The sequence below is a fragment of the Capricornis sumatraensis genome, chromosome 9 (genome assembly GCF_032405125.1).
Source record: "Capricornis sumatraensis isolate serow.1 chromosome 9, serow.2, whole genome shotgun sequence".
Taxonomy (NCBI): domain Eukaryota; kingdom Metazoa; phylum Chordata; class Mammalia; order Artiodactyla; family Bovidae; genus Capricornis; species Capricornis sumatraensis.
In genome coordinates, this window is record NC_091077.1 from 15,232,941 (window position 1) to 15,259,816 (window position 26,876).

At 54.8% G+C, this 26,876-nt stretch overlaps 1 protein-coding gene across 9 annotated transcripts in view; it reads left to right on the forward strand.

Annotated features, from left to right (window-relative positions):
- DNM2 (dynamin 2) overlaps positions 1–26,876 on the forward strand; it is an 88,324-nt gene that overhangs the window by 50,697 nt on the left and 10,751 nt on the right. For 4 of the 9 annotated variants that reach the window (XM_068979808.1, XM_068979800.1, XM_068979805.1 and 1 more), the window contains exons 6-16: positions 510–670; positions 4,234–4,376; positions 6,857–6,992; positions 8,017–8,084; positions 8,703–8,841; positions 11,183–11,269; positions 13,495–13,565; positions 16,209–16,260; positions 17,206–17,217; positions 21,024–21,137; positions 26,257–26,366. In XM_068979808.1, coding sequence (XP_068835909.1) covers positions 510–670; positions 4,234–4,376; positions 6,857–6,992; positions 8,017–8,084; positions 8,703–8,841; positions 11,183–11,269; positions 13,495–13,565; positions 16,209–16,260; positions 17,206–17,217; positions 21,024–21,137; positions 26,257–26,366 — 1,093 coding nt within the window. Of the gene's footprint in view, positions 1–509; positions 671–4,233; positions 4,377–6,856; positions 6,993–8,016; positions 8,085–8,702; positions 8,842–9,982; positions 10,122–11,182; positions 11,270–13,494; positions 13,566–16,208; positions 16,261–17,205; positions 17,218–21,023; positions 21,138–26,256; positions 26,367–26,876 lie in introns of all 9 variants that reach the window. The other 5 variants (XM_068979801.1, XM_068979806.1, XM_068979804.1 and 2 more) reach the window with 3 other exon arrangements.

A 26,876-nucleotide genomic window follows, 5' to 3' on the forward strand; every position in this document is an offset into this window, starting at 1 on the left:
GAGTTGATTTCCTTTAGGATGGACTGTTTGATCTCCTTGTGGATCTTAGTTCCCTGACCAGGGGTCGAACCTGTGCCCTCTACATCGGAAGCTCAGGGTCTTAACCGCTGGACTGTCAGGAAGGTCCCCAGATATAATAGCTTTAGAACAGGTATTAATATCTGGCACAATTAGCTTTTCCCATTGGCCTTCTTTTTCACATACCATTCTCTGTCTTTAAAGCTCAGATTGTGGATTTCATCTCCTCCCGAGCTGTGCTTTCTCCAGTCCCCCTCACCAGGCTGAATGAAATCTCTCCTTCCTCCGAACACTTTCGTTGCTCTGTGTTTGGATTCTCAGTGTTGCCTCTGAGTAACTCATGAGGCTTGTCCCCTCATCTGGGAGTGCCTTGGAGGGCAGGATCCATGTCTACACCTGCATATTGCCCAGCCCCATGGCTGGACTGTAGTGGGCGTCTGGGTTCCTAGGCTTGCCTGGCACTGCCGTGACCTGACCCTCTCTCTCCACAGGCTACATTGGAGTGGTCAACCGCAGCCAGAAGGATATTGAGGGCAAGAAGGACATCCGCACAGCACTGGCGGCTGAGAGGAAGTTTTTCCTTTCCCACCCAGCCTACCGGCACATAGCTGACCGCATGGGCACCCCGCACCTGCAGAAGACTCTGAATCAGGTACGGTGAGGATTTTGTGCAGTTGCTCAGGCTGTGCACTGCAAAACAGCTGCATTCTACAGTGGAGCTGCCGCTAGGCTAGAGCGGCACTCATTTTAGCAAAGCTGAGTTCAGTGAACGTTTGCATCAGTGCCTGGAGAAGAGTCAGTGCTGGTATTATTACTACCATCACTACTATTGTTACCATTATTTTTTAAGTTTTTTATTGAAGTATAGTTGATTTACAATGTGTTGATTTCTTCTGTACAGCAAAGCAACTCAGTTATACATACATATATTCTTTTTTTTTCTTAAGTAGCTTATTGATTTATTTTTGGCCGCACTGGGTCCCTGTTGCTGTGTGGACTTTGTCTTATGGTGCTGAGCAGAGGTCTGCTGTCTGGTTGTAGTGCACGGGCTTCTCATTGCAGTGGGTTCTCTTGTTGCGGACCACGGGTTCTAGGGCATTGAGCCCGTAGTTGTGGCTCACAGGCTCAGTTGCTCTGCGACATGTGGTATCCTCCCAGACCGGGGATTGAACCTCTGTCTCCTGCATTGGCAGGTGAATTCAAAAGGATACAGTGAAGCGCCATGTGCCTCCTGCCTCTCACCCATCGCTGTAAACACTGCCTGAGTTTCTCTCTGTCCATGAATGCAGAAAGGACTTCTGAGAAGCACGTTTCCCCCTTTATCCATAGTCATGGATGCCCCCCATTTCCTTTTCTTTTTTTAAACTCAACAGTATCTCCTGGAGCTCTGTCCCTATAGAAGCCTTCTTCACTCTTTTTCATGGCCCTGTAGAAGCCCCTGGACACATGGGCCCTCATCTGTTTCAGTTCAGTTCAGTCGCTCAGTCGTGTCCGACTCTTTGCGACCCCATGAATCGCGGTATGCCAGGCCTCCCTATCCATCACCAACTCCCAGAGTTCACTCAGACTCACGTCCATCGAGTAGGTGATGCCATCCAGCCATCTCATCCTCTGTCGTCCCCTTCTCCTCCTGCCCCCAATCCCTCCCAGCATCAGAGTCTTTTCCAATGAGTCAACTCTCCGCATGAGGTGGCCAAAATACTGGAGTTTCAGCTTTAGCATCATTCCTTCCAAAGAACACCCAGGACTGATCTCCTTTAGAATGGACTGGTTGGATCTCCTTGAGTCCAAGGAACTCTCAAGAGTCTTCTCCAACACCACAGTTCAAAAGCATCAATTCTTCGGCGCTCAGCTTTTTTCACAGTCCAACTCTCCAGGCTCTTTTTGGAGAGCCACGTGGCTGGTTTCTGAGGCTTCCAGTCAATAAAGGGCTAATGTTTACACTTGATCTTAGCCAAAAGGTGAGAAGGTGTTGGGCTGCTGTTTAATAGCATTGTTTTGCATGTGTGCCAGGTTCTCCGAGAGTAAAATCCGCGAGGTGGGGTTTTGTAGCTGCGGTGTAGCAGGCACTGTGGTCCTCTGTGGCCTTGGGGTTATGAGTTATCCCTCCTCCGTGCTATATGGTAGCACCTTGGGCCGCAGGGTAACAATTTAAAAGTTCTTCCTGCCTGCAGTGGGACACAGTGCCAGTTGGGGAGCTGGGCCCTATCCTGGGGAAAAGGCATATTTCTTTTTTAAATTTTTTGGCCATGCCACATGGCATGTGGGATCTTAGTTACCTGACCAAAGATCGAACCTGTGCCCTTGCAGTGGAAGCACAGAATCTTAACCTCTGGACCACCAGGAAAGTGCCAGGGGAAGGCATATTTTTGATTGGGGGCACTGACTCAGAACAAATCGCCAGGTAAAGGCTAGGAACACTTCAAGTGTTAGGAAGTGATGTGGGCTGGCAGAGGGTGGAAAGGCAGAGCATACCTCTCAGGAGAACGAACAGGGAAGTGAGTGTCTGGTGGGAGGGGCCCTGCAGGAAAGGAAGCGGGGGTCTGCCTGGGCAGAGGGGCGGGGGGAGGGGAAGGGAAGTAAAACTGCCCGCAGGTGCCTGGGGCTTCCTCTGAGAGCCCAGCTGGCCTCCTGGGAGCCTGGGCCCACATCCTGGTGCTTCCCAGAACGGGGTCCCCCCGCCCCTCTATCACCCCATGAGCTAAACAGGGTCATGCCCCAGAAAGGCGACAGGGACCAGAGTGGACTGCCGCTTTCGGGGACCTGCAGCTCCCCAGGAAGGGCCCCCCAGTCACAGAGGGTTTCGGGGTGACCGTCAGACTCATGCCACGGTGCGTGAGTCTCCTTCACACCTTTTTCCTACCTTGATAGATAGTTTGTCATTTCTTTGTCTTGTAGGACAGAATGCACCACACAGCGGTGCATTTCCATTTGGGTGGTTTGAGTTGATTTTATGGCTTTTATTTATTTTTTTCATTCCTTTTCTCTTTCTCTTTTGAAAGAGTATTTTTAAAACGACAGTCCGGATACAGTGAATGTTCCATTTCCTCCCATGCCGCGACAGGCCGCCCGACTACCACCCCCAGGCGGCCCGTGTCGCCACTTCCTGGGCTTCTTTCTCAAGACTATAAACCCTGGAGGGGCCGATGTGCCTGGACTGCCGGCCTCCCTCCTGCCTGCTCATCCTGCGTGCCCCGCCTCCTCTCTTTTCCTGTTCTATGCTTTCCATCTTCCTTGTTGCCACCCGAACAGTTAACATATTTACCCGCTGCTCTGTATCTGACTTGTTTCAGTTTTGGCCATGCCTTGTGGCATGCCGGATTTTGGTTCCCTGATCAGGGATGGACCCCATGCCCATTGCAGTGGAAGCGAGGAGTTCTAGCCACTGGACCGTCAGAGAAGTCTCTGTCTAGGTTTTTCGTGAACAGCTCATCTCAAGGCTCACTACCTAATCTTTTCTGCGCCGCTGCCTCCTTTTAAAGTTTGTGAATAACGAACGAGTCCCCATGGTTAAAAACCAAACAGTAGGGGGTGGTCTGCGGGAAGGGTCCTCATGACCCTCATGAACCATCCTGCACTCTGTGCAGATGAAGGTGTGTTCTCAATTCTCCCCATCTTCTCAGAAGGGATCACATCCTACATGTGTCCTGTGCCTTTTCCGGTGAACTGTTTCTGTCATGGTTTGTAAGGCCCGTTCCTGTGGTCTGTCCATACACCATGGCCTGTCTGTCTGTCCTCCCATGCCTGGGTCCTGCCGTGGCTTTGTAGCCTTTACAACTTTATTCATTTATTTATTTGGCTGCATTAGGTCTTAATTGTGGCACCCAGGCTTTGTTGCCCCACGACCTGTGGGATCTTAGTTCCCTGACCAGGGATCAAACCCCTGACCCCTGCAGTGGAAGGTAGATTTTTAACCACTGGACCACCACCAGGGAAGTCCCTCCTAGACTTTGTTTTGTTCTCCAGTGACCGACACTGGCTGTTCACGGCCAGCACTTGGGTCCTGCTCTCTTGATCCATGGTGTGCGCGGCCCAGTTGATCCGCCCTCTCCCAGGTCCCCGTGGGCTGTCTGCAGCCTTGCGCTGCTGTGGACCAGGCTGTGTCACCTTTCCCTGCTGCTCGGGGTTTCCATTGGTCCCTTGAGGCTGGGGATGGAGCAGGTCTGCCCCTTCTCAGCATCCTGCCTATGCTGACCTCTGACCTCTCTCCCACAGCAACTGACCAACCACATCCGGGAATCACTGCCGGCCCTGCGCAGCAAGCTGCAGAGCCAGCTGCTGTCCCTGGAGAAGGAGGTGGAGGAGTACAAGAACTTCCGGCCCGATGACCCCACACGCAAGACCAAAGCTCTGCTGCAGTAGGTGCCCCTCCCTCAGCCTGGCACTCCCTCAGGAGGCTCCCCACCCATCCATCTGTTCAGCAAACCCTTCACCAGAGCCTCCTGTGTGCTGGGCCCTGTCCTGTGCACCAGGGTTGCTTCAGTGTGTGGGGAAGACACCCCATGTGCTCAGAAAGGGGAGAGGAGAGGGATGAGACAAGTAAATAAGAACATGTGAATAATCTGTGAAATGGCAAAATGTCAAAGTGGGGAAGGGGCTGGAGAGTGCCAGGGTAGGCTTGGGGTGCTGTTTAAAATCAAGTGGTCAGTGAAGAGTCAGGCAGAGACTGAAGAGGTGAGGAAGCGTCTGTGCAGTCCTGGGGGTGGGGGCCTGGCCAGTGCAAAGGCCCTGCCTGAGGCAGGATTGCATCTAGCGTGTTGGAGAAGGCCCACGTGGGTGGAGCGGAGTGAGTGAGGGGAGAGTAGGAAGGAATGAGGCCCAGGAGGGGACAGGGTAGGGCCTGCAGGGCCTCGTAGACCACGGGACTTAATTTTTGCTCTGAATAAGGAGTGTTCTGAGCCCTGGTAGGACCTGGCCTGACTCAGGTGTTCACGGGCGCCCCCTGGAGGCTTCAGGGAGAACAGACATGGGGGAGGGCACTGTGCTTTGTGCCAGCTACTCCTGCTTCAGTTCAGTTCAGTTCAGTTGTTCAGTTGTGTCCTACTCTTTGCGACCCCATGGACTGCAGCATGCCAGGCCTCTCTGTCCATCACCAACTCCTGTAGTTTACCCAAATTCATGTCCATTGAGTTGGTGATGCCATCCAACCATCTCATCCTCTGTCATCCCCTTCTCCCGCCTTCAATCTTTCCCAGCGTCAGGGTCTTTTCAAATGAGTCAGCTCTTCACATCAGGTGGCCAAAGTATTGGAGTTTCAGCTTCAACATCAGGCCTTCCAATGAACACTCAGGACTGATCTTCTTTAGGATGGACTGGTTGGCTCTCCTTGCAGTCCAAGGGACTCTCAAGAGACTTCTCCATCATCACAGTTCCAAGAGCATCAATTCTTCGGCACTCAGCTTTCTTTATAGTCCAACTCTCACATCCATACATGACCACTGGAAAAACCATAGCCTTGACTAGATGGACCATTGTTGGCAAAGTAATGTCTCTGCTTTTTAATATGCTGTCTAGGCTGCTCATAACTTTTCTTCCAAAGAGTAAGCATCTTTTAATTTCATGGATGCAGTCACCATCTGCAGTGATTTTGGAGCCCCCCAAAATAAAGTCACCCACTGTTTTCACTGTTTCCCCATCTACTTGCCATGAAGTGATGGGACGGGATGACATGATCTTAGTTTTCTGAATATTGAGCTTTAAGCCAGATCTTAGTTTTCTGAATATTGAGCTTTAAGCCAACTTTTTCACTGTCCGCTTTCACTTTCATCAAGATGCTCTTTAGTTCTTCACATTCTGCCATAAGGGTGGTGCCATCTGCATATCTGAGGCTATTGATATTTCTCCTGGCAATCTTGATTCCAGCTTGTATTTCATCCAGCCCAGCGTTTCTCATGATGTATTCTGCACATAAGTTAAATAAGCAGGGTGACAATATACAGCCTTAACGTATTCCTAGGACAGTGCAGAGGACTGGGGGAAAACAGTTAGAAATGCTAAAGACAGCCATAACACTAATAAATATCTTAGTTCTTTACCACTCACTTCATCACAGCCCTAATCAGCAATACGCTAGGGACACTTTTTAAGGGCTGGGCTGCATTCTGAGGGGCCAGGTGTGGTTTTACCACATTTCATGAATTACATGTGCACTAAAAAATCTTCACTACTCTGAAAGCAAATTTCAGGTGGATTACTATTCATTGGCAGCATGTTTCTTTTTCTGTGGGGTGTCCAGGCTAATAGTGCATTTTGAGATTGATGCCTTTTCTGAGTTGATGAAATCTTGAAACTCCTTGAATATCCTTACAGTGACCCTACATGGAGGTATTGTTGGAATCAGCCCACTTTGGAGATGGAGATACTGAGGCTTAGAGGGCAAACCCACCTGTCCAAGGCCTCATAGCCCATCAGTGGTGGAGTCTGCGACTCCAGACTGGGAGGTGGTAGGAACTAGAGGAAGCCACCCAAATGGTGTGGAGGTGCTCCATTTATATATCACAGTTCTACTGGATTAGGCCAAACCTCAGGGCAGAGGTTGCTGAGCTGTGATTCCCCCCTCCCCCACACCTCACTCTTTTGCTAAAGGGAGTGATAACTGCCCCTCGCGTCCCCAGTTCAATGAATGAATGATCACAGTAGGCCTATGGAGGGGTCCTGGCATGTAGCCAGTGCTTGCCCTCGACAGAGCCTGGATTTTGTCTGTTTTTTTGACCCACACATACATTTTGTTCCCAAAAAAATAAAAGGAGGAAAGTACGCCATGGCTTGACTTGGGACATAGTTCCAGAGCCATGTCAGTGCCTCTGCTTTGACGTTCAGGTTTTCTCTTTCCGCACAGGATGGTCCAGCAGTTTGGGGTGGACTTTGAGAAGAGGATTGAGGGCTCTGGAGACCAGGTGGACACACTGGAGCTCTCTGGGGGCGCCCGGATCAATCGCATCTTCCACGAGCGATTTCCCTTCGAGCTGGTGAAGGTAGCGCTGCGCAGGCCAGGCCCTCTGCTCAACCTTGACCCACCCGCTCAGTTGACCTTGAACCTGGCTTCTTCCCAGGCCACAAGGTCTTGAGCTCCCACCTGTAGACCCCACGGGCCTCCTCCTGTGAGCTTAGTGATTTCCAGCAGAGTCGTATGAAAAGCTCTAACATTTTCCTCTGAATACATGCTCTTTGCAAAATACATAGAACATACAGGTAAATTCACCTGGTAAATGTCCCCGTTGAAAGGGAAAAAGACTATGGAGCCAGCCTGGGCACCAGAACTTAACAGTTGTTATAAATAACGTCCTTCATATGAAATCATACACACCCACTGAGATGGGTGTCTTTGCAGAGACAGATCTGCAAGGATATTCACAAAATGTCAGCTCTGGGTGCTGGAATTAAGAGATTTTTCTTTTTGTTTTAATTGCTGGAAGTTGTACAGGTTTTACAGTGAGCACATACCATCTTTGCAAAAACCAGTCACATTCTTTTCAGAAGAACAAAAGCTGAAAGGAGAAAAGAACAAATTATGCTTCTTTATATGCTTTTTTCACATAATTGCCATCATTCCAAATTAGTGTATACATTTCATGCACCGTCAATGGCAAAACACTATCTTCTTTTTTAACTAGTCTCCCACTGGGGGGCATTGCACGTTTTCTTAGCACTGAACAGATTGTTTTGGGAACGTAGCTAATTCTTAATTCATTGTTCAAGATAAATTCCCAGAACACTTAAAACTACTTGGTGATAGTAGAAGTATGTTTTTAAACGTTTTTAATTTGTCCAGCCACATAGCCCAGAAGAGTATGTGTATACGTCAAGTTTTCTTCCAACAGAGCGTTAGTTTCAGAGCATCGTTGCTGAAACTGCGTTTTAACGTTTTTGAACATTTTTGACCAATCAAATATCTACCATGTGACTACAGATGGTACACAGGAGGTGACATTCCCCAGATACAGACCTGAACTGGGGGGTCCCCCAGGAACCTCCTGGCATGTGTTTGTCTTTTCTCAGATGGAGTTCGATGAGAAAGACTTACGACGGGAGATCAGCTACGCCATTAAAAATATCCACGGAGTCAGGCAAGTTCCACGGGGAGAGGCGCCATGTTCCTTCCATCTCCATGGTGCCGCCCTAGAGCCAGTCAGTCCCCCTGAACCTCTGGGTACCCCAAATGTGAGGACTGAAGCGGGGCGGGTACAGTAGCTGTAAGTCTCTCCCTCTGGATCTCCAAGGGTACTCGAGGTGGATGTGCTTAGTTCTGTTTATCTTTTGAAGGCCCCGGGGCTGTCTGCTGCCCAGTGTTCAGCACTGGTTCAAGGGCCCAGTCACCAGCCAAGGCAGAAAGCTCAGTGCACATTTGCCCGGGGGCGGGGGCCGGTGTGGACGGAGTCAGAGCTGTGGCACTGGGTCACAGGAGCCCGGCCTTTCTTTGTCCCTGTCACGGGGCCCTGTGACCCTCCTGGGTCCCCACCATTTTGCAGCAAAAGTCACAGCTCCCTCGGTCCAGTCCTGCATGGCCATGGGGTCCTCAGATTGCCCTGGGTGGGGGGTTCCAAGTAGCAGACGCAGGCATCCGACCCCCTGACCTGCCATGACCTTGGCTGTCCCGGGAGCCTGGCCCGTGCCTGTGACATTGCTGACCGTGCTTTATTTCTCTCTGACTTATCTCCCCTGCCCCCGGGTTCGGATGCTTTTAGGACCGGGCTCTTCACCCCGGACTTGGCATTCGAGGCCATTGTGAAAAAGCAGGTCGTCAAGCTGAAAGAGCCCTGTCTGAAATGTGTCGACCTGGTTATCCAGGAGCTAATCAGTACAGTTAGGCAGTGTACCAGTAAGGTATTGGACCCTTGGCAGGGTGACTCCTGGCCTTGTGGAAACGGGGCTATGGGTGCTTGGTATCAGGCTCCCAGTGCTGCTCAGCCTTCTCCCCACTGGTCTCCCCCACCCCCCACCCCCTCACCAGATTGCCTCAGTTTCCAAGAATGTGGCCTCTTCCCAGAGGCTGGGGCGGGAGTGTTTTGGCCTGGGTGCAGCCCGGGGGGGCCAGGCCTCCAGTCTCCACAGACTGGTGGGCAGGGCTCCCTGGGACCCTGATACCAAGCTTAGCATGTGTCTGATGGGGGTTCTGTTGGGCTGTCGCTTTGCTGTCTTCTGGGGAGCAGAGAGGGACCTTGAATCACCTGCTGGAGGCCAGGCTCCAGAACCTCCCTGCCCCTCACTCCTTGACAAGTGCCTGGTGCCCTCAGGCTTTCCTGGAGCCAGCCGAGAAAGGCCCGAACACCACCCACATAACGAGTGCCCAGGCTTGGGCTTGGTCCCTGATGGCTTCTACCAGCTTGCCCACCTCTCCCCAGGAGCGGGGCTGTTCCCCTCGGCCTCCAGTGCTCAGATCCCCTAAGTCACCTGCACTTGTGTGCTGGTCTTCACAGGCCGCTGCCCCCACTTGAACAGGACACGTCGGCGCCCCCACCGGCCTGGTTCCCCGGGCCGCATGCTTTGGCCAAACAGCTGAAGCGCTTCCTGGTGGGTGGTTTGTGCTTGCACGTCCACCATGGCCGAGGAGCTCTGGGTCGGCCTTCCATGGCAGGAGTTTCTGCTTGATCCTTCTGTTCTCAGTCTGGAAAAGCCCACATTTGCTTCCTAAGCTTCTTCGATTGAAACAGGGAGGGGAAAGAAACCCCAGTAGTTTGGAGATGTTCACACATACAAAAATTCAAGGCCTCTGCACCCTCTTAGCTGTTCGGATGTTGGCTCTGACCCGTAGCACTTTTATATAATCAAACCCTGCCCACCCCAAGGACCCAGGACGCCTCCTGATCCGAAGCAGCTTCTGGGGCAAATGCGGGCACAGGCTCCTCCGTGCATGTCACTAACCAGCTGACTCTTGTTTCTTCTCTCTCTGTCTCCCGTCCTGCGTGTATGGCCTGCACTGCCCCCGGGTGTCTTTCTACCTCGTCCCGCCCTCCGCATGACCCAGGACGGGGCTCTTCACCCCCGACATGGCCTTTGAAGCCATTGTGAAAAAACAGATTGTAAAACTCAAAGAGCCGAGTTTGAAGTGTGTTGACCTCGTGGTCTCAGAACTGGCCACGGTCATTAAAAAGTGTGCCGAGAAGGTAACAGAAGGTTTCGTTTTTCTCACCTACACATCTGTTCCCATCTTCTCCTTCCCATCATTGAGCATTCACCCAAGCAGCTAGGAAACTCTGCCTTGGCAGGAACCCTCTTTCAAGGCCCAGCGGCCGCTTGGCGACATCTCGGCTTTGCCTCGGCTGACCCACGGGGGTGGTCCAAGCACACGCAGGGTCCACCTTTGCAATTTGGGCCTCTGTGGGGCTGGAAGGCCTTCGATGTTGCCAGATGCACTTACTCACCCGCAGCAGGGATCAGTATCCGTGCCCAACACTGGACTGCTTTGAGAAAGGGGGTTTTCAAACCAACACTGAGGCAATAAAATACTTTGCCGGTGTGCTGATCTGCATATTCTTTTATCACCAGCATTTAAGAAATTTTCAGAATTCCTTGGTGGCGCAGTGGTTAGGACTGTGATTCTGCTGCAGGGGACTCGTGTTTGATTCCTGATTGGGAAACTACAATCCCCAAAGCTATGTGGTGTGACCAAAAAAAAAAATTTTTTTTCCTCCAACTCATCGACTTTGCACAAACTGTGAAAGGTGGGCTTCTGTGCATTGGTTTGGTTGCCACTGCAAAGGCCAGGGCAGTGGGGGTATCGGAGGACTGGCTTCCTAAGGCAAGATGCTTGGGCATGGTTTTCTGCCAAGGGAGTGCCTCTGAGGTAGATGGCCCAGATGCTGCCCCTCGCTCTGGTGACCCAGGGGCTTTGATTCCACTATCTCCTCGCTCTCACCCAGCACTCCGAGGCAGGTGGATGGCTGTCACTCGCTTTCTCTGCCACTTGCCACCTCAGAATCGCATTCTCTGAAAAGCGTCTCTGCATGTGCGTGGGCACCCACTCAGGCTCTCTGGCCCACTGTTGCCCGACCGCCCCTTCTTGTCTCATAGCTGTGGCAGCTCTGAGATAGGAGCAGGGTGGGGTCTCGGTGGGTCTGCCCCATGTCAGCCCCCCAGCCATGCTCTCCATTTGGCTCACATTATGTGCCCCCTCCCTGCTGTCCTGCGAGGACCCCGCCAACGTCACCACTCTGCTTTTCCCCAGCTCAGCTCCTACCCACGATTGCGAGAGGAAACAGAACGCATCGTCACCACTTACATCCGGGAACGGGAGGGGAGGACCAAGGACCAGGTACTGGCTCTTGTTTGATATATTTGTAACTTGTGTGCAGCAGATCTTGGTTGTGCAGTTACCTGAGTTTTGACAAATACATACAGCAAGGTGGTCTGCTCTGGTGACTCAGTGGTCTCTCAGTGGGTCTGCCCAGGAGACATGGGTTTGATCCCTGGGTCGGGAAGATCCCCTGGAGAAGGAAATGGCAACCCCCTAGAGTATTCTTGTCTGAGAAATCCCATGGGCAGAGGAGCCTGCTGGACTACAGTCCATGGGATCGCACAGAGTCAGACAGACGCAGCTGATCAGCTAAACAGCAACATACAGCAAGGTCACCCCCACTTCCCTCCACATGCAGAATGGTTCTGCCGCCGCCCCTGAATTCCCGTCATTGAGCCCCGGGGTCGGTGCCTCCCCACGCCACAGGCCCTGGCGACCACCCGGCTGCTGCTCCTCTGCTTGCCTTTTCCAGGATGCCATGTGAACAGACTGCTGCTGTCGTAGCCTCTTGATTCTGTCTCCCCTCACTTGGCACCATGCTCTCGAGATTCAACCCTGATGTTTGCAGTGTTGCCAGAGTGTCTCCTTGGACAGCCGAGTGGTGTTTCATGGCAGGGGTGGACCACAGCCTGCTTGTCAGCGTTCACCCAGCGGAACACCTTTGGGTGCTTTATCTGTTTTCACATTGTCTTGAGAAGGCCATGCAGGCACGTGTGAAGGTAGAGTAGGCCACCCCACACAGCCACAGTCCACGCCTCACCTGCCACCTGCTCGGCCTGGGGCTGCCAGTCTGCCTCCATGTGGCCCAACGTCCGATCTGGGTCTTTTCCCCCACCCGCCACCTCTTCCCAGTCTGCTGTTACCTCTTTCTTTCTTTCTCTTTCTCTCTCTCTTTTTTTTAGGATTTGCCACATTTTTAAAAATTGTCATTGGCTTACAACATTGTGTCAATCTGCTGTACAGCAAAGTGACTCAGTTATACATATATATATACATCATTTGGCTCAGATGGTTAAGAACCTGTCTACAGTGCAGGAAACTTGGGTTCCATCCCTGGGTTGCGAGATCCCTTGAAGTAGGAAGTGGCAACCCTCTCCAGTGTTCTTGTCTGGAGAATCCCATGGACAGAGGAGCCTGGCAGGAGCTTCAGTCCATGGGGTCGCAAAGAGTCAGACACAACTGAGCGTCTAACACTTTCACTTTCATGCGTTCTTTTATGTATATATGTTTATTCACACACATATATATGTTCTTTTCCATGATGGTTTATCCCAGGAGTTTGGCAGCTGTTTGTTTTTCAAACTGGAACCGAAATAAACCCACCTGTTGTATCTGGCTATGGGAGTACCTTATTGAGAATGGTCCCTCTCCCCTTGACATTGGTGGAGAAGAGACTGGCTCATTTGTCCCCCAAATCCATGCGACTGGCCCACTCTATCCCTGAGGGTTCAGAAGCACAGTGGCGTGACAGAAAGGGCCGGGACTCTTTGAGGGCTGGTGCCTTATCTGAGGTGACATCCTAGCTGGCTGGTGTGTGTGTGTTTCATGTTAATGTCCTTACCTGACCAAATTACCACTGCTGTTTGTTTTTAATTTTAAAGAAGTGTAGTTGATTTACAATGTTATGGTGATTTCTACCAAGCAGCAAAGTAATTCAGTTATACACGTAGGTCATTTTCCATATTCTTTCCCATGACAGTTTTATCACAGGATTTTGACTATAGTTCCCTCCTTTGCTGTTTTAATGAGGCACTTAAGCCAAAAAAGTGAAAGTATTAGTTGCTCAGCCGTGTCTGACCCTTTTTGCGACCCTATGGGCTGCAGCCCACCAGGCTCCTCTGTCCGTGGGATTCTCCAGGCAAGAATCCTGGAGTGGGTCACCATTCTCTTCTCCGGGAGATCTTCCCAATGGGCGCACAATGTGTGACGGCATATTGTGACTTGTTTAAGCCTTTGCCGTGAGGCCTTATTGCCTCGATCCACGCCTCAGAGGCTGCCCTTATGACCACCACATTGCTCTGTTGGCCCATTCTTTCTCGAGTGTGAGGCCTTGGGGTCTGGAAGCATCCCCACCCCCTTTTCCATGCCAGTGGTCCCCAGGCTATGGGAACGGGGTGGGTGCCCTGCCTGGAAATGGTGTGGTTCCAGCTCCCCCTGCTGGTGGGTGTGGGAATTGCTCTGACAGCAGCTCCTCTCTGGCTTGGCTCTGTATTCACAGCAACCCCCCGCAACTTTCCCCCCAGATTCTTCTTCTGATTGACATTGAGCAGTCCTACATCAACACCAACCACGAGGACTTCATTGGATTTGCCAAGTATGTATTTTTCAAGACAGCAGCTGGTGGGGCAGCACCAGTGTCCCCCATCAGAGTCAGGCCCTGAGAGAGGCAGTTGAACGGGATTCCCCCAGTGGACCGAAGCCCGAGGGTCTCTCTGTCCGGGGTCCCTGGGTGAAGCGAGGGGCCATTGGAGAACATCTGGAAGCTTTCCTAGGCTAACAGCAACCTCCAGTCTTGTCTCCAGTGCACCTCTGGTGGAACACCCCCATGGTTAGTTTCAGGAGGAAAGGACAGCCCTATGACCAGACCCTTCAGAAGAGGGCAAGACTAACCAGTGTTCAGTGCTTCCCTTCCTGCAGGACTTCTCAGAGCCTTTTATCAACTCGCATGCAGCTTTCCTAGGCTCCCCCATACTCACTGGGTCCTTTTCCTTAGCATCTTAGGGGCTCAGGGCTCCAGAGGCTGCCCTTTAGGAAATGCCGCCAGGATTTGCATGGCTTCTGTTCACACGCTGTAGATTGAAAACCAGAACCTTCCAGGGCACCCAGACAAGGGCCCAGAGCAGGGAGCTCTGATGTCTGCAGAATGGAAGACTAAATGCTGGTGGCCTCTGGGCCCTTGCCTCAGCAAGCTTGCGTGTCACACAGGTCGTTCGATGGCTCACAAAAGTCTTCTTTTCAGAGCCTAGTAAAATAACAGGTGCCTGATAGCCAGCCTCCCTGCATTTGTTGAGCAAATGTTGCTGGTGCACTTTCTCTTTGCTAGGCCCTGTGCTGCAGCGGGGAGCAAGCGTAGACCCAGGCCGCTACCCTTAATGGAAGGTCCTGTGGCAGAGAGAGACGTGCACCCAGGCAGTGAAGATATGGTGTGGTCAGGCCAGGGTGGGGGCTGGGCATGGCCCATGGGAGTCCAGAGGGTAGCTTTGTGGCCTGGCCTTAGAGATACAGGGAGACTTCTTAGGGAGTCAGGCCCTGCAGAGCCCAGGCTTAGGCTAGCAGGCTGGGTAAGAGGTCTTCCTGTCCAGGTGTCTGCTGGGTAGGCATTGATCAGTGCACTCAGTTCTTCTCTTGTGGGCATATGGTCGGTGAGTGGAATGAATGAATGAATGAGTGGATGAGTGAACTGGGGGCATTATCAGAAGGTGGTCCCCCAGCCCAGATGAGCTGAGGGTCTCCCGCTGCGCTGTCCCTGCTGGGGGAGAACTGGGGGCCCTGGCCGGGGGCTGCCCCTCAGGCTGGGCTGAAAATGCCGGTCCCCTTCTTCGGGTTGCTGCTGTTCTCCTCACCTTGATGTCTCTGCTTCTCACACTTCATCCACAGTTCCTTCTCACAATCTCTCGTGTTTTTCCTTTGACCACTTCACTCTTTCCTCTGGATTCCTGGGCCTTCCCACCTCCCCCAGCTGTTACTATACTGAGCAGCTGGTGACCGGGTGGGTATTGCCTGCTGTGTGCCTTTTCCCTGGTGTGTGAACGGGGGCCGACCTGGCTGGGGGCGGGGCCCAGGGTGCCGGGCTTCTCCCAGCCCAGGCCCCAGCCCTGGGTGGGATGTCTCAGGGGCTCCCGGAATAGCCATGGAGCATTGTGCGGGGCCTTTGGACTAGGATTTGGACCTTGCCCTTTCAGAGTCCACAGGCTGGGAGCACGCTGTTGAGCCAGTTCTCATAGGAAGATGAGATGTGGAAAGGAGGGCAAGTGGAGGGGCTGTGGGAGAGGAGACCTTCCCAAAGAAGTCATGACAGCCAGGTGACGGGAATGGAGGGGCCCAGAGAGCAGGAAAGGTAGGAAAGGCTGCCTGAAAAGTGTAAGCACGGGGAGGCCAAGGCCTCATTGCCAGAGGGGCCTGCAGGCCAAGGGGAAGACTTTGGACTTCCCCTGTGACACTCCTGTGCACACATGTGTGCGTGCACACCCACTGAGGCAGTGGCAAATCTCTGATTGGGTGAAGGCAATTGAAAAAGGCAGCCACAGGGGCTGCCAGGCATGGGTGAGACCCAGGAAGCCCTCAGGAAGTAGCATATCTGGGACCTCAGCATCACACAGACACTGAATGGCTTAGTTTTGTGTCTTCAGACACCATTGATTAACCTTCCTGTGCTTAGAAGTTTGGGGTGCTTTCTCAATGTCCTCTAAACACTTAAAATAGGGCCCAGAGAAAAAGTAATTATATTAGTAGTAAATATATTGAACCACAGTCTGATCTCCTAGGCTGGGCGGCCCTGTGCTGGAACTGTTCAGGACCTGGTGCTGGGTCAGGGATAGGAGGAGAAAGCAGGAAGAAGCCTCAAGTTTGACCCCCAAACACTGAAAGTATTTTGAAGCCAGCATGGCTACCTCCCAGCCACCTGGGAATCCAGCTTCCCATAGCCCCTCTTGGAGGCTCCAGGACCCAGTGACTTTTAGCAATAGCTGGCACTCTCAAGAGTGGCCAAGATCAGGGCTGAGAAGTCATGGTTTAACTTGCTACATGTTCTTGTTCATTCCACAAGCCTGTACTCTTTCCTTGGGCAGCCCTTTGTACACAGGGGGTTTCTTTCTGCCTCTGCCCAGAGCTTGTCCCTTGGCTTCCTTTAGGGAGAGAACCTTAACGGGGCCACAGGGCCTTTTGCCCCTTGTCCCTCTCACTCCTCATCGCTCTGGGCGTCCCGCCGCATAAACCCTCTCTGTTTTTTCGGTTTCAGCGCCCAGCAGAGGAGCACACAGCTGAATAAGAAGAGAGCTGTCCCCAACCAGGTATTTACCCCACTGTGGCCTGCAGCTCCTCCCTTGAGGGCGGGGGGGCACTCAAGGATCACCAAGCCCAGCGATGGCACCTGGCTCAGAGCCTGTCCCGCCAGAACCCCCCACCCCACCCCACTCCCAGCCTCTCATGTCCACTTAGGTTTTGATAATTTGGGAAATGGATCTTTGAGTGCAGCTCTGGCAGGGTCTGGGGGCAAACTGCTCACATGCAGAAGGCCCTATCTGCCATCCAAGGCCATGGCTAGAACTTGACACTAAGGAGAGAGGCCACCCAGTCCGCCTGGTGTCTGCAGGAAAATTGGGTTCCTGCCCCAGCCCCAGAAACTCGGAGGTTGTGGGAGAGGGCCAGGAGTGGGCAGGGAGGCTGGTTGTGATCAGCAGTTCTGGAGCACCTGGAGGTGCTTTCAGCCTCGTATCTGAACCATTTGAGGGGTTCTCTGCCTCGATGTCATACTCTAACCAGAGGCCTTGTGAAATAAGGATAGGTTTATATATGCCAGTATTAAGTGGCCTCCCCTTTTTTTTCCCTGCTTAAGAAAACACATCATCTTTGCAAAAATTTCTGCCAGTGTCCCCTGCCTTCACACCGGGTGGGGGTGGGGATGGGGGTGCAGCTGTTCATCATGCACGATGACAGAGCCCCCTGGAAAGAAGGGGTGTAACCACTGCATGATTTTTTTTGCGCTTGCCGTAAGTAATTCATATGTTGTTGCTTTTTCGTTTTGGGAGATGATAATGAATTAAATATTAACACCATGAATATAATTAATAGCATGTAATTTTTTTTCTTTTGCTGTTTTCTCTCCCCTTGCTCTTCTCTCTCCTCGTTTTTGTGCTTTTCCTGCTTTTTCTCCATCCCCTCACGTCCCTTATGTCTCTTTTCTTCCGCCTGCTCTTCTTTGATTTACCCACAACCCTAACTTTGCATTTTCAAAGGGGGAGATCTTGGTAAGTACTCACTTAGTGTGGTAGCAAATGTTAGAGAACTTGGTGGTGGTGGAGATGCTGCCACCCTATAATATTCCACACCCCTCCCCAATAAAACAACCACTAAAAATCCAGCTAACCTAAAAAAATATAAATAAATTCCCTGCCATGGCCACTGCATGCCAGACTTTGTGTGGCCCTGGGCGTGAGCTGACTCACACAGACACTAACCTGCCCACTGCCTGCCTCCAGCACCGACCCCTCCAGCCCATTCTGGACACATTTTCCTCATTTCCTGTAGGTCAGGGATGGCAAATACTCAGCTAACACCCCAGGCCTTCCTCCCATCACACCTCTGGCCAGGGAAGATTTTGTTCAAGCCCTGCTAGAGAGCTTGTTCTTGCCACCGCCACTGCTCTGTTTGCAGACAGCACCCTGCAGAAATGTCCCCCGCCTGCACTCAAGGCAGACATTACTAATCGGTCCGGCACTCTTTCCCTCCTGCCTCTCCCCTCTAATGTGCCCCTGGCAGACATCACTAATCAATCCTGGCTTTTGTTTGTTTGTTTGTTTGTTTTTTGGTAAAGCATGTGACAGATATGATGAACTAGTTAAGGAATTTTTTCTTTCCCCATGTGATAGCTTTGCACATGACACCCCTCCCATCCCCATGACAGATATGGCTAATCGGTTGGGGGACTGTCTCCTGGATGCTGCCAATCTCCTCCCACCTCCATAGCAGATATGATGACTGATTAGGCTGTTCCTCTTGCCCCCATCTGTTTGCTGATGGTAGACATCACTAATTGATCCTAGTATTCTTTTCCCCTGTGCCCAGAGTGCCACCCGTGGATTGGTGAATAGTATTTGCCATCCCTGTTTTAGGTATCACCTCCTGTCTGTTTGTGGCCTAGCCCAGACCAGCAGTGAGCAGGCACTGCTCACATCTGAGAGCTGAGCTCTTTCCAAGGTGCCTGCCCCTTGGGCAGCTCTCCACCCTGGAGATCATGGCCTGGGTCAGTGGCCCTCACTGAGCCTTCCTTTTCCCGGCTACTCTCCCACCACACTGACCAGGCCCTATGGCTGCTCCGCTGGTGATCCCAGGGCTTTCAAGTAGCTGAGCTGACCCTGTACCAGGGTCTGGAAGGTCCAGAAAGACCCCAAAGCTTGGCATGGTTGGCATGGCCACAGGAGAAATGGATCGTCCTTGGACCCTTGGTTCCTGCTTTCCCTGTGTGTCATAACCCCCCTGCCCCCAGTCCCCTTTGAACTTGAATGATTTCCTTCCTCCAGACAGACCAGGGCCATGTTTCTCTCCACACCCACACCCTGAGAGGTTTAGTCATTCTTTTCCTGCCAGATTCCACACCCCCAGCCATGACGCCCAGCTCTGCCCTGTGCATGGCTGTGGCACCTGGATCTCCCAGCTACGATTCTCATCCCTGCCCAGACCTCTCACCCGGGAGGAGGTGGCCTCCGCTGCCCTGCTTGCCTGCTGCCCATGCCACCCCGGCAGCCTTTCCTTCTGCCCCCAGCATGCCTGTGCCCTGGAGCATGGGAAGCCTGCCTGCCTCTCTGTCTCCCCAGCTGACCCTAGTCCTGCTCCCCTCCTTTTTCTGAGCCCAGTCCCTTCAGCACAAATCGCTTGGATAGGAGTCCCAATCGCCCCTTCTTGCTCTAGACTCAGCACCTATGTCTGCCACCAGCAGCTTGCTCCTCCCCAGGGGGTGGGATTTTTTCTCTGAGTCTTCTTGGGCTCCTGCACAAGCAGTTCTCAGGGTGGCTCGAGGGCAGAGGGATTTGGGGGTGCGGTGCTTCTCCAGACCCTGAGGCTCAGATATGCTATTCCCAACACGGCCACAGCCCTTGCCACGTGCCCCGGCACTGGCTCTGACCTCAGCTGACCAAGGGTGGAGGCAGGCAAGCCAGGCCACAGAGCGGGAGGGGGAGAGGCCCATCTGCCCCCTTGGGGACAAGGCTGGGCCTGGGAGTGCAAGAGCTCGCCAGGTGAGAGTATCTCCTCTGGGGAACACCCAGCAAGCATGGCCTCTGCCCCCATCTTCCCCCCACCTATCAGTCAATGGGTGAAGTTTAGAAGCACCCACTCTGTGTCTGGGCTAAGACAAGACAGGCCTTACACACCCCCTGGGGAGAGAGGGTTGTCGTGGACAGACCCCCACGCAGCTCCGGAGCTGAGCGTGGTTGTTAGATGCAGGGGTTCCTTCCTGGGTTCTATGTTGGATGGCCTTGGGCCTGGGTCTGGAGACCTGCTCTCCCACTTTGCCTGAGACTGAGGGTGTCCCCGGGACTGTCAGTGCTCAGCCTAGGGGTCTCCTGGGCAAACCAGGGTGAGTCGGTCACTTTGTTGCCAGGAAGGAAACTGAGACCTTGTTGGGGCTGACAGTCTCTGCCTGCTCCCTGGCGGCCACAAGACTCCCAGGTGCTGTCTCATCATCCTAGGGAGAGAATAGTCTATACGCTAGGCCTTAGCAAGGTGGCTTCCCACGGGTCACAGCCTAGGCAAGGACATCTCTGCGGTGCAGGGATTCCTGGGTGCTCTGCGGCTGCCTCTGCCTTCATGGTCCCTGAGGCTCAGAGCTCACTTCCAGGTGGCCCTGTGACAATGTGGTGGGCCTAGGGACAGGGCAGAGTAGACAGGGTGAAGGCCCTCTTGAGATCCATCCCAGGGGAAGCATGGGAGCCTCACCCCACCCTTGGGGGCACAGTGCTCTCTTCCTAGCCAGCCCCAGCCACTCGCAGCCCACCTCCTGCAGCTTAGCTGTCTGTCATTGCCTCGGCCTCAGGCATCCCCACCCACCCCTGCTCATGCTTCCCACTGCCGCAGGGTCCCCAGTCCAGAGTGGTGGGGGGCTCCAGCCCACAAGTGCCTGCATGGCCCAGAGAACATGAGAGTGTGCCCCCCACACACATACCAGGCTAGCCGCCTGCCTTTAGCTGTCAGGTGAGTCCCTCACACAGGCCTGGGTTCTGCCCCCTGCTCAGATGACAGCTGCAGCCAGAGGGGAGCCCTGTCAGGGGTTCTTCCAGCCCAGGACCTGCATGTCCCAGTCAGAGAAAAGTGGAACCACATGACTTGAAGCAGAGTGTGGGGCATGATGCCTGGCAGGTCTCCTGGGCTCAGGCCCTCTGGGTGGAGGCATTCCTTCATCCTGGTGTTCTGGAAAGAGCACCTGGGGGAGGGGAGCTCTGGGGCAGGGCCTAGCTTGACCTCCTGGTCAGAACAGGACCCTGTGCCCGCTGAGTGCTTGGGTGAGCTGGGCAGTGGCGACCAGCCTCTGCCAGTTGGCCCCTGAAAGGAGAGAAGGAACCGTTCCATTGCCCAGCAGTCCCTACAGCTCTCCATCAACGGCTGCCTTCCAGGGGACGTGAGGGGCAGGGCCCAGGGGGTCCCTAGTACCCGTGTCTCACCAAGGCAAGGCTGATTCCTTCAGTGTCACGTCTCATCCTGCACGTGACACGGCCCACCCATAAGCCTGGGATCCCCCTCCCCTAGGCCCCTTCTAGCTGGGCGTACCTCTTGCCACCTGTGCCAGTTTAATGTAACCCCATGGGCAGAGGGGCACCCAGCTCCCCAGCAGCCCACGGCCTGTGAGTCAGTCCACATCTGTCCATCGAGGGCCCCGCCTTGGTTTCCAGTGGGTAGCGCTTCGGGCAAAGCCGAGTGGAGTTGGGTTGCCTGGCTCTGGGCTGGAGGTTTCTCTGCCATGGTGGCCTGGTTTTTCTGCCTTGCTGGGGGCGGGGGGCAGGCTGGGCTGGGTGGTGTCCTGGTCCCCTGCTGAGCCTGGCTGGCCCTCCATCCTCCCCAGGTGATCCGCAGGGGCTGGCTAACTATCAACAACATCAGCCTGATGAAGGGCGGCTCCAAGGAGTACTGGTTCGTGCTGACGGCCGAGTCACTGTCCTGGTACAAGGACGAGGAGGTGAGTGGCTGGCTGGGTGGGGCGGTCAATGGGTGCTCTTCACACCTCCTGCCTCCGGGTGGCGCTCTCTCAACTTACTGTGGATTCGGAAAAGGCGGCTTGAGTGCCCCTGTAATTAGGATGGTATCAGCCTGGTCTGGAGGGTGTGCAAAAGGCTCTGTGCCTCCTATCCCAGCCCCTCACAACCCACTGTGGGGTCAGGCCTGATGGGGGCTGGGCTCCCTGAGGAAAAAAGGGACATGGGGGAGGGGGAGCCAGCCACAGTCTCCAAACTGATCCCACCCTCCAACAGCATGGCAAGGGGGGCTCTCAGAGGGGGCACAGACTCAGGCCAGGGACTCAGATTCACGACCAGGCCCTTAGCTCCTCTGGGTCTCAGTTTTCCCATCTGTGAAGTGGGGCAGAATGGTCCTTGCATCCGTAAGGTGCTCGGGCCCATGTCTGTCTTGAGGTTATTCCACGTGGGCTCATCCTTCTCAGAAGGATGAGGGAGGCCTCTGGGAGCAGCAGCAGGATTAATAAGCACCAGGGGCGGGTCACAAACTGCCTGTGGGCCTATGGCCAGGGCTGTGAGTGAGTGCAGCCCCTGCCGACGCAGGCTCCGTGGCCTGGGCCCCCGTGCTTCTCTCCTGTCCCTGGAGAGGTGCAGAGGCTCTCCTTGCTGTCAAGGTGATGTTAGGTGGCCGTCGTTTGGGATCTGTGACAGAGGTCCCAGATGAAGACACTTACAGAGATGGTGTGTTTCTTCCCCACATCCCTGTGAGCTCTGCACCCCTGTCCGGGGCCCAGGCTCCACCTGCCCTGTTGCCACCTTAACACATAGCTCCTCCCTGTGGTCCCAGACGGCTGCCCCACACCCATCACTGTACGGCCCTGATATCGCTCTGCTCACATGCCCGTGAATCTTGTCATACAGCTGCTGTATGTTTAGTTCACGTGGGATGGCACAGCCTCCAAGGTGCCCTTGGAGGAGAGGCTGGGCACCTCTGATCAGCCCTGGAGATGTCCCACCTGGCTCTCCTCCCTTGGGGGTTCTGGGATGACACCCCATGCCTGGGCAGCCGGTTGACCCCACCCTAGCTGTGTGTATTTCCACCCAGGCTCAGAGAGGAGGCAGGTAGAACTTGCGCTCTCTCGGGGCCCGTCGGGGAGCCCTCTCTTGTTTATGAAGCCCTTGCCCCATGCCAGGTTCACTGGCTAGGGGAGCCCGCCATGGTCCCCTGGAGAAGGCATTCTCTTCTCCCCTTCCTCCTCAGCAGTACTCACATTCCTTTCGTCAGGTAAGGAAACTGAAGCTCTGAGCAGTGACTTGCCCCTGTGTCGCAGCGTGGGGAAGGGTCCCTGAGTGGTGGGTGCAGGGTGCAGGCTCCCTGACCCTCAGCCCCTTAGCCCCACGCCTGGATGGTTCCCCACTGCCCAGAGCGGAAGCAGTTCTGACAAGAGGCGGGTGTTTGAGGAAAGAACGTCATCACCCCACTCCCCTTGAGGCCCGAGACTCACTCCTGGAATGTTGCGAAGCCTTGGGAGGCCCGAGTCCCTGAGGGGACCCTGTCTGGGTGGCTGCTTCTCCACCTCTGGGCTGGGGGAGATGTGATGTCCGGGGAGCCTTCCAGGGTTGCGCTGTGGAGGGAGGGCGGGACCGGGCGGCCCTCAAGGAACCTGCGTGGCCGCAGCTGCTCCTCAAGGTGGCCGGGGTGAAGTGGGGGCGGGGGGCGGCGCGTGCACGTTCCTTCCCTCTCTTTCCGCCCCCGGAGTCTGAAACCCTGTCATCAGCTGTCAGCTGGTTTGCGCCTTTGGGCTTCGAGGGAGCCCCAGGGCAGGAGTGACAGACCTTGGGCGGTTGCAGAGGGGCATCGGGCTGAGACCCCAGCCTGGCAGTTTGCCACAGGGCACCATCACGAGCCCAGTTTTTAACTTCAGGAGGGGCCCTTCGTTCCTCCTGCATCTCAGGGTTGAAAGTGGGAGCCGCAGACCCTCCCAAGGTGGCCCCAGAGCAGAGGCTAGGCTGTGTTGGGAGGAGGGTCGTGCGCCCGCCAGCGGTAATGAGAACCAGCAGTCCTGTGAATGCGGCCCTGTGTGCGCCCCAGACACAAAGCGGGCGGAGGTGGGGAGGGGCGCGCGCGAAGTCCTTTCTCTGTCCGTCCCCTGCCTCTCCCCCTCCCCGCAGTTGGGATCCCCAGCAAGGACCCTGAGAATCCCACCCAACCCAGAGTGGCCACTCCCGGAGTCAGGCCACCTTCATAGAGAAGCCTCAGAGAGAGGCAAGACACCAGGGTTACTTTATTTAAAGAATAAACAAGAGATGGTAGTTCCAGGAGGGTAGGCACAGGGGACTGACTTCGCCAGAGCCCCTAGCCCCCCAGCCAGTGTCGGAGTGCCCTTGGCCTTTTCCTGGCACCTCTCCCCCAACCCCCGCCCAAGCCCTTCTTCTTTATTCCAGAATCTTCTGTCCAGATCTCCACCCCTGTGGGGAACAGGGCAATGGACGATGACACTCACCTCTGGGTGTGCCTCACTGTGGGGGTGGCAGCGAGTTTGGAGGGGGCCCATCCCGACGCGCTGCTCGCCCGAGCCCAGCCTAACCAATGTGCAGACTACTGTACACATTCCGAGCCCCCTGAACAGGTAGTCTGAACACTGGGCTGGCAGGGCCGGCTGTCCATCCATCCCGCGGGCCCCCTGGGCAGCGGCAGGGCCACCGCGCCTCTGGCACCTCCGAGGAAGCCACCCGCCTGTGACTGTCTGCTCGTCTCTTCTGACGTGGCATGGCTGGGGCCAGCGCGCATCTGGAGAAAGTTGTGGGTTTTCAGGAAATCCTAGGGAGGCGGTGGGGGTGGGGGAGGCGGGGGTGGGGACAGGGGGGGAGGGTCTGGGACCAGGGCCTCTGCCAGCAGGATAAGGTCTCTGGTGGGGGCGGGGTGCACACGCGCCTCTGTGTCTGTGTGCTGTGCTGTGCTGTGCTGTGTGTGTGTGTGCGCGCGCGCGCGCGCGTGCCCGCAGCATCAGGAAGGCGGCCGCCCTGCTCTGGGCGGAATCACACTATAAACAATTCCAGATGTGGTGTCTTGCTCAGGGCTCGAAAGTACTGTGTGTGACTCAGTGACTTGGCCTGGCCGGCCGACTGGAAGCTTCCTGCCTCATGATGACATGATAGGGTGGGGACAAGCAGAGCTTCTTCCACAAATTTCTGGGCCAGGAACTCAGACCCCCAACCCCTTGTGAAGCCCCCAGAACTCTTCCCCGAGAGGTCAGGGGGCCTGCCCACACCCGCTTTGGCGTGAATGGGGGGTGCTCACCTTGGCTGCCGGGCTTCTCTTCCTGCCTCTCACTGTGGCTTGGCCTGGAGGAGCAATGCCCTGCTTCCTTCTTGCATGGAACCCTGTGGACTGACTGACCCTGGAGCACAGAGTGACAGACAGACAAACAGATGAAAACCCCAGGTGCCTTGTAAGCGCTGACTCCAAGGTGGGCATGTGCTCAGAGTTTTCAGTGTCCGTCCTCACCCTGGACCAGGAGGCCAAGGCTCCTATCCACCTTTTTGATTTTTGTTATTTGTTATTAATTTTTTTTACTGTGCCACAGGGCATATGGGATTTTAGTTACCTGACCAGGGATCGAACCCATGCTCCCTGCATAGGAAGCATGGAGTCTTAACCCCTGGACTGCCAGAGAAGCCCTTCCTACCCACCTTTGACAGCTGAAGAAACTGAGGCAGAGGAGGGACAATGAGTGGGGTGGGGCCTGGCCCTTCTGATCTCCTAACACCCCAGTCAGGACTGAGCCCCTGCACCAAGCCTGCCCCTTCAGTAGTCCTGAAACTCCAGGCAGCCCTCCACCCACCGGGGAGCCCCCAGCTCCCTTTCCCATCACCACTGAGGCCGCTTTTGAATTCGGAAGCAGCCGTCTTTGTGGGGCTTTGTTCTGATACCTTCCAGAGGTCAGGGGTAGGTTGGCTGTGGTGTGAGGGAACTGGTCTCTATTCTCCAAAGGTATCCAAGAGGTCAAAGGCCAGGAGGGTAGTGGGGAGACCCTGGCTTCTGAAGTCCCATGTGGCCCACTCCACTGCTCTGTGTCCTTGGGTGACCAGCAGCCCTCTCTGATCATGCTGCTTCCCAGGCAGGGATGTGTGAGGGTTCCAAGAGCTGCTGGACACAGCATGTCTCCTCAGCCCCTGAGAGCTGTTGGGAGTTGGGGAGACCCCGACACTGTGCTTTGGTTTTCTGATGTAGAAAACCCAGTTAATATGCTACCACCTCCACCCCCGAACGAAGACTAATGATGCGTTTGCAGGGGCATACAGTAGGTGCTTAGCTGACATCACTGGGGCTCCAGAGTGTGACTCCCAACTCAGACTCACCAGGCCCAGAACCTTGGCCAGGAGATGCACCCTTTCTGAGCTGTTTGCTCAGTAGCCAGCAGGACCACCGTGCCTGGCACTCAGTGGGCATTTTCTGAACAAGGCCAGCCAGGCTTTGGAACTCAGGCCTCAGCTCGAGGGCGCCTCCCTTTCCAGCTTTGCCCAACCCCTACCCCCACTGCCTGCCCTTCTATGCCTCAGTCTGTCTCTCTTGAAAATGGGATCATAGTGGTAACTCACTCGCAGGCTTGTTGTGAAATTGTAGAGGACTTAACGGTTACGTTCACTTAGTGGTTGGGATCCAGGTATAGTCAGAGCTGGCCGGTTTTGAGTATCCCCTGTGTGTCAGCAGTGAACCAGACAGGAGTCCCCACCCTGGATTCAGGGGTCCCAGTGACCCAGGTCGATAAGCAAGATGTGTGGTATGCTGTGTCATGTGAGGACAAGCACCAGGGCGAAAAGTAGAGGGCGAGTTTGGGGTGGGGTTGGAGCAGGCCTTGCCCTCTGCACAAAGGTGTCAAGAGGGAACCATGTGGACGTTGAGGGTGGAGGGCAGCATTCCACTTGCAAAGGCCCTGGGGTAGGAGCCCACTTGAGATGTTGAGAGAGAGTCAGAGGCCAGCGTGGCTGGGTCAGGTGGCGAGGGGGAGATGGGGAGGTAAGTTCATCTGGGGAGAGCGAGCCACATGGGAGGCGTTGGATGTTGGCCATGGTCCTTGTGGTAGAGTCCACGAAAGCTGACCCCTCCCCTTCCTCCACCAGGAGAAAGAGAAGAAGTACATGCTGCCTCTGGACAACCTCAAAATCCGTGACGTGGAGAAGGGCTTCATGTCCAACAAGCACGTCTTCGCCATCTTCAACACAGAGCAGAGGTGAGCCTACCCAGAACCCAGGTCCCGGGGAGACCAGTGGCCGCATTCAGTCATTCGGCAGCATCCGCAGAACGCTTACTGTGAACAGTCCCTACCTAGGGTCTCAATGGCCCAGAAAGGGAGTCAGTCAAGAAACAGAAATGTGCTTCTGTGGGGCGGTCAGGGAAGGCCCTTCTGGGGAGAGGTGAGAAAGAAATGAGCAGAGCCAGGGCAGATTCTAAGCAGACAAGGGACTGGACCTGGGGCTGGTACTCACGGGCGCCCCCTAGTGGCCATGAGGGGAACAGGCTGACGAGGTGGGGGTGAGGGTTGGGAGGCCAGGGAGGAGACACCCTCACTGGCCCAGGTGGGCAGTGGTGGGGCTGGACCTGAGGGGCTGAGGACGCAGGGGAGGAGGGGATGGATTCCAGCAGAGGGACCCGACTCCTGGAGGCTGTGGATATGAGAACAAAAGGACTGCCCGGGGACGGAGCTGCCGTTGGCTGACATGGCGCAGGCAGAGGCAGAAAA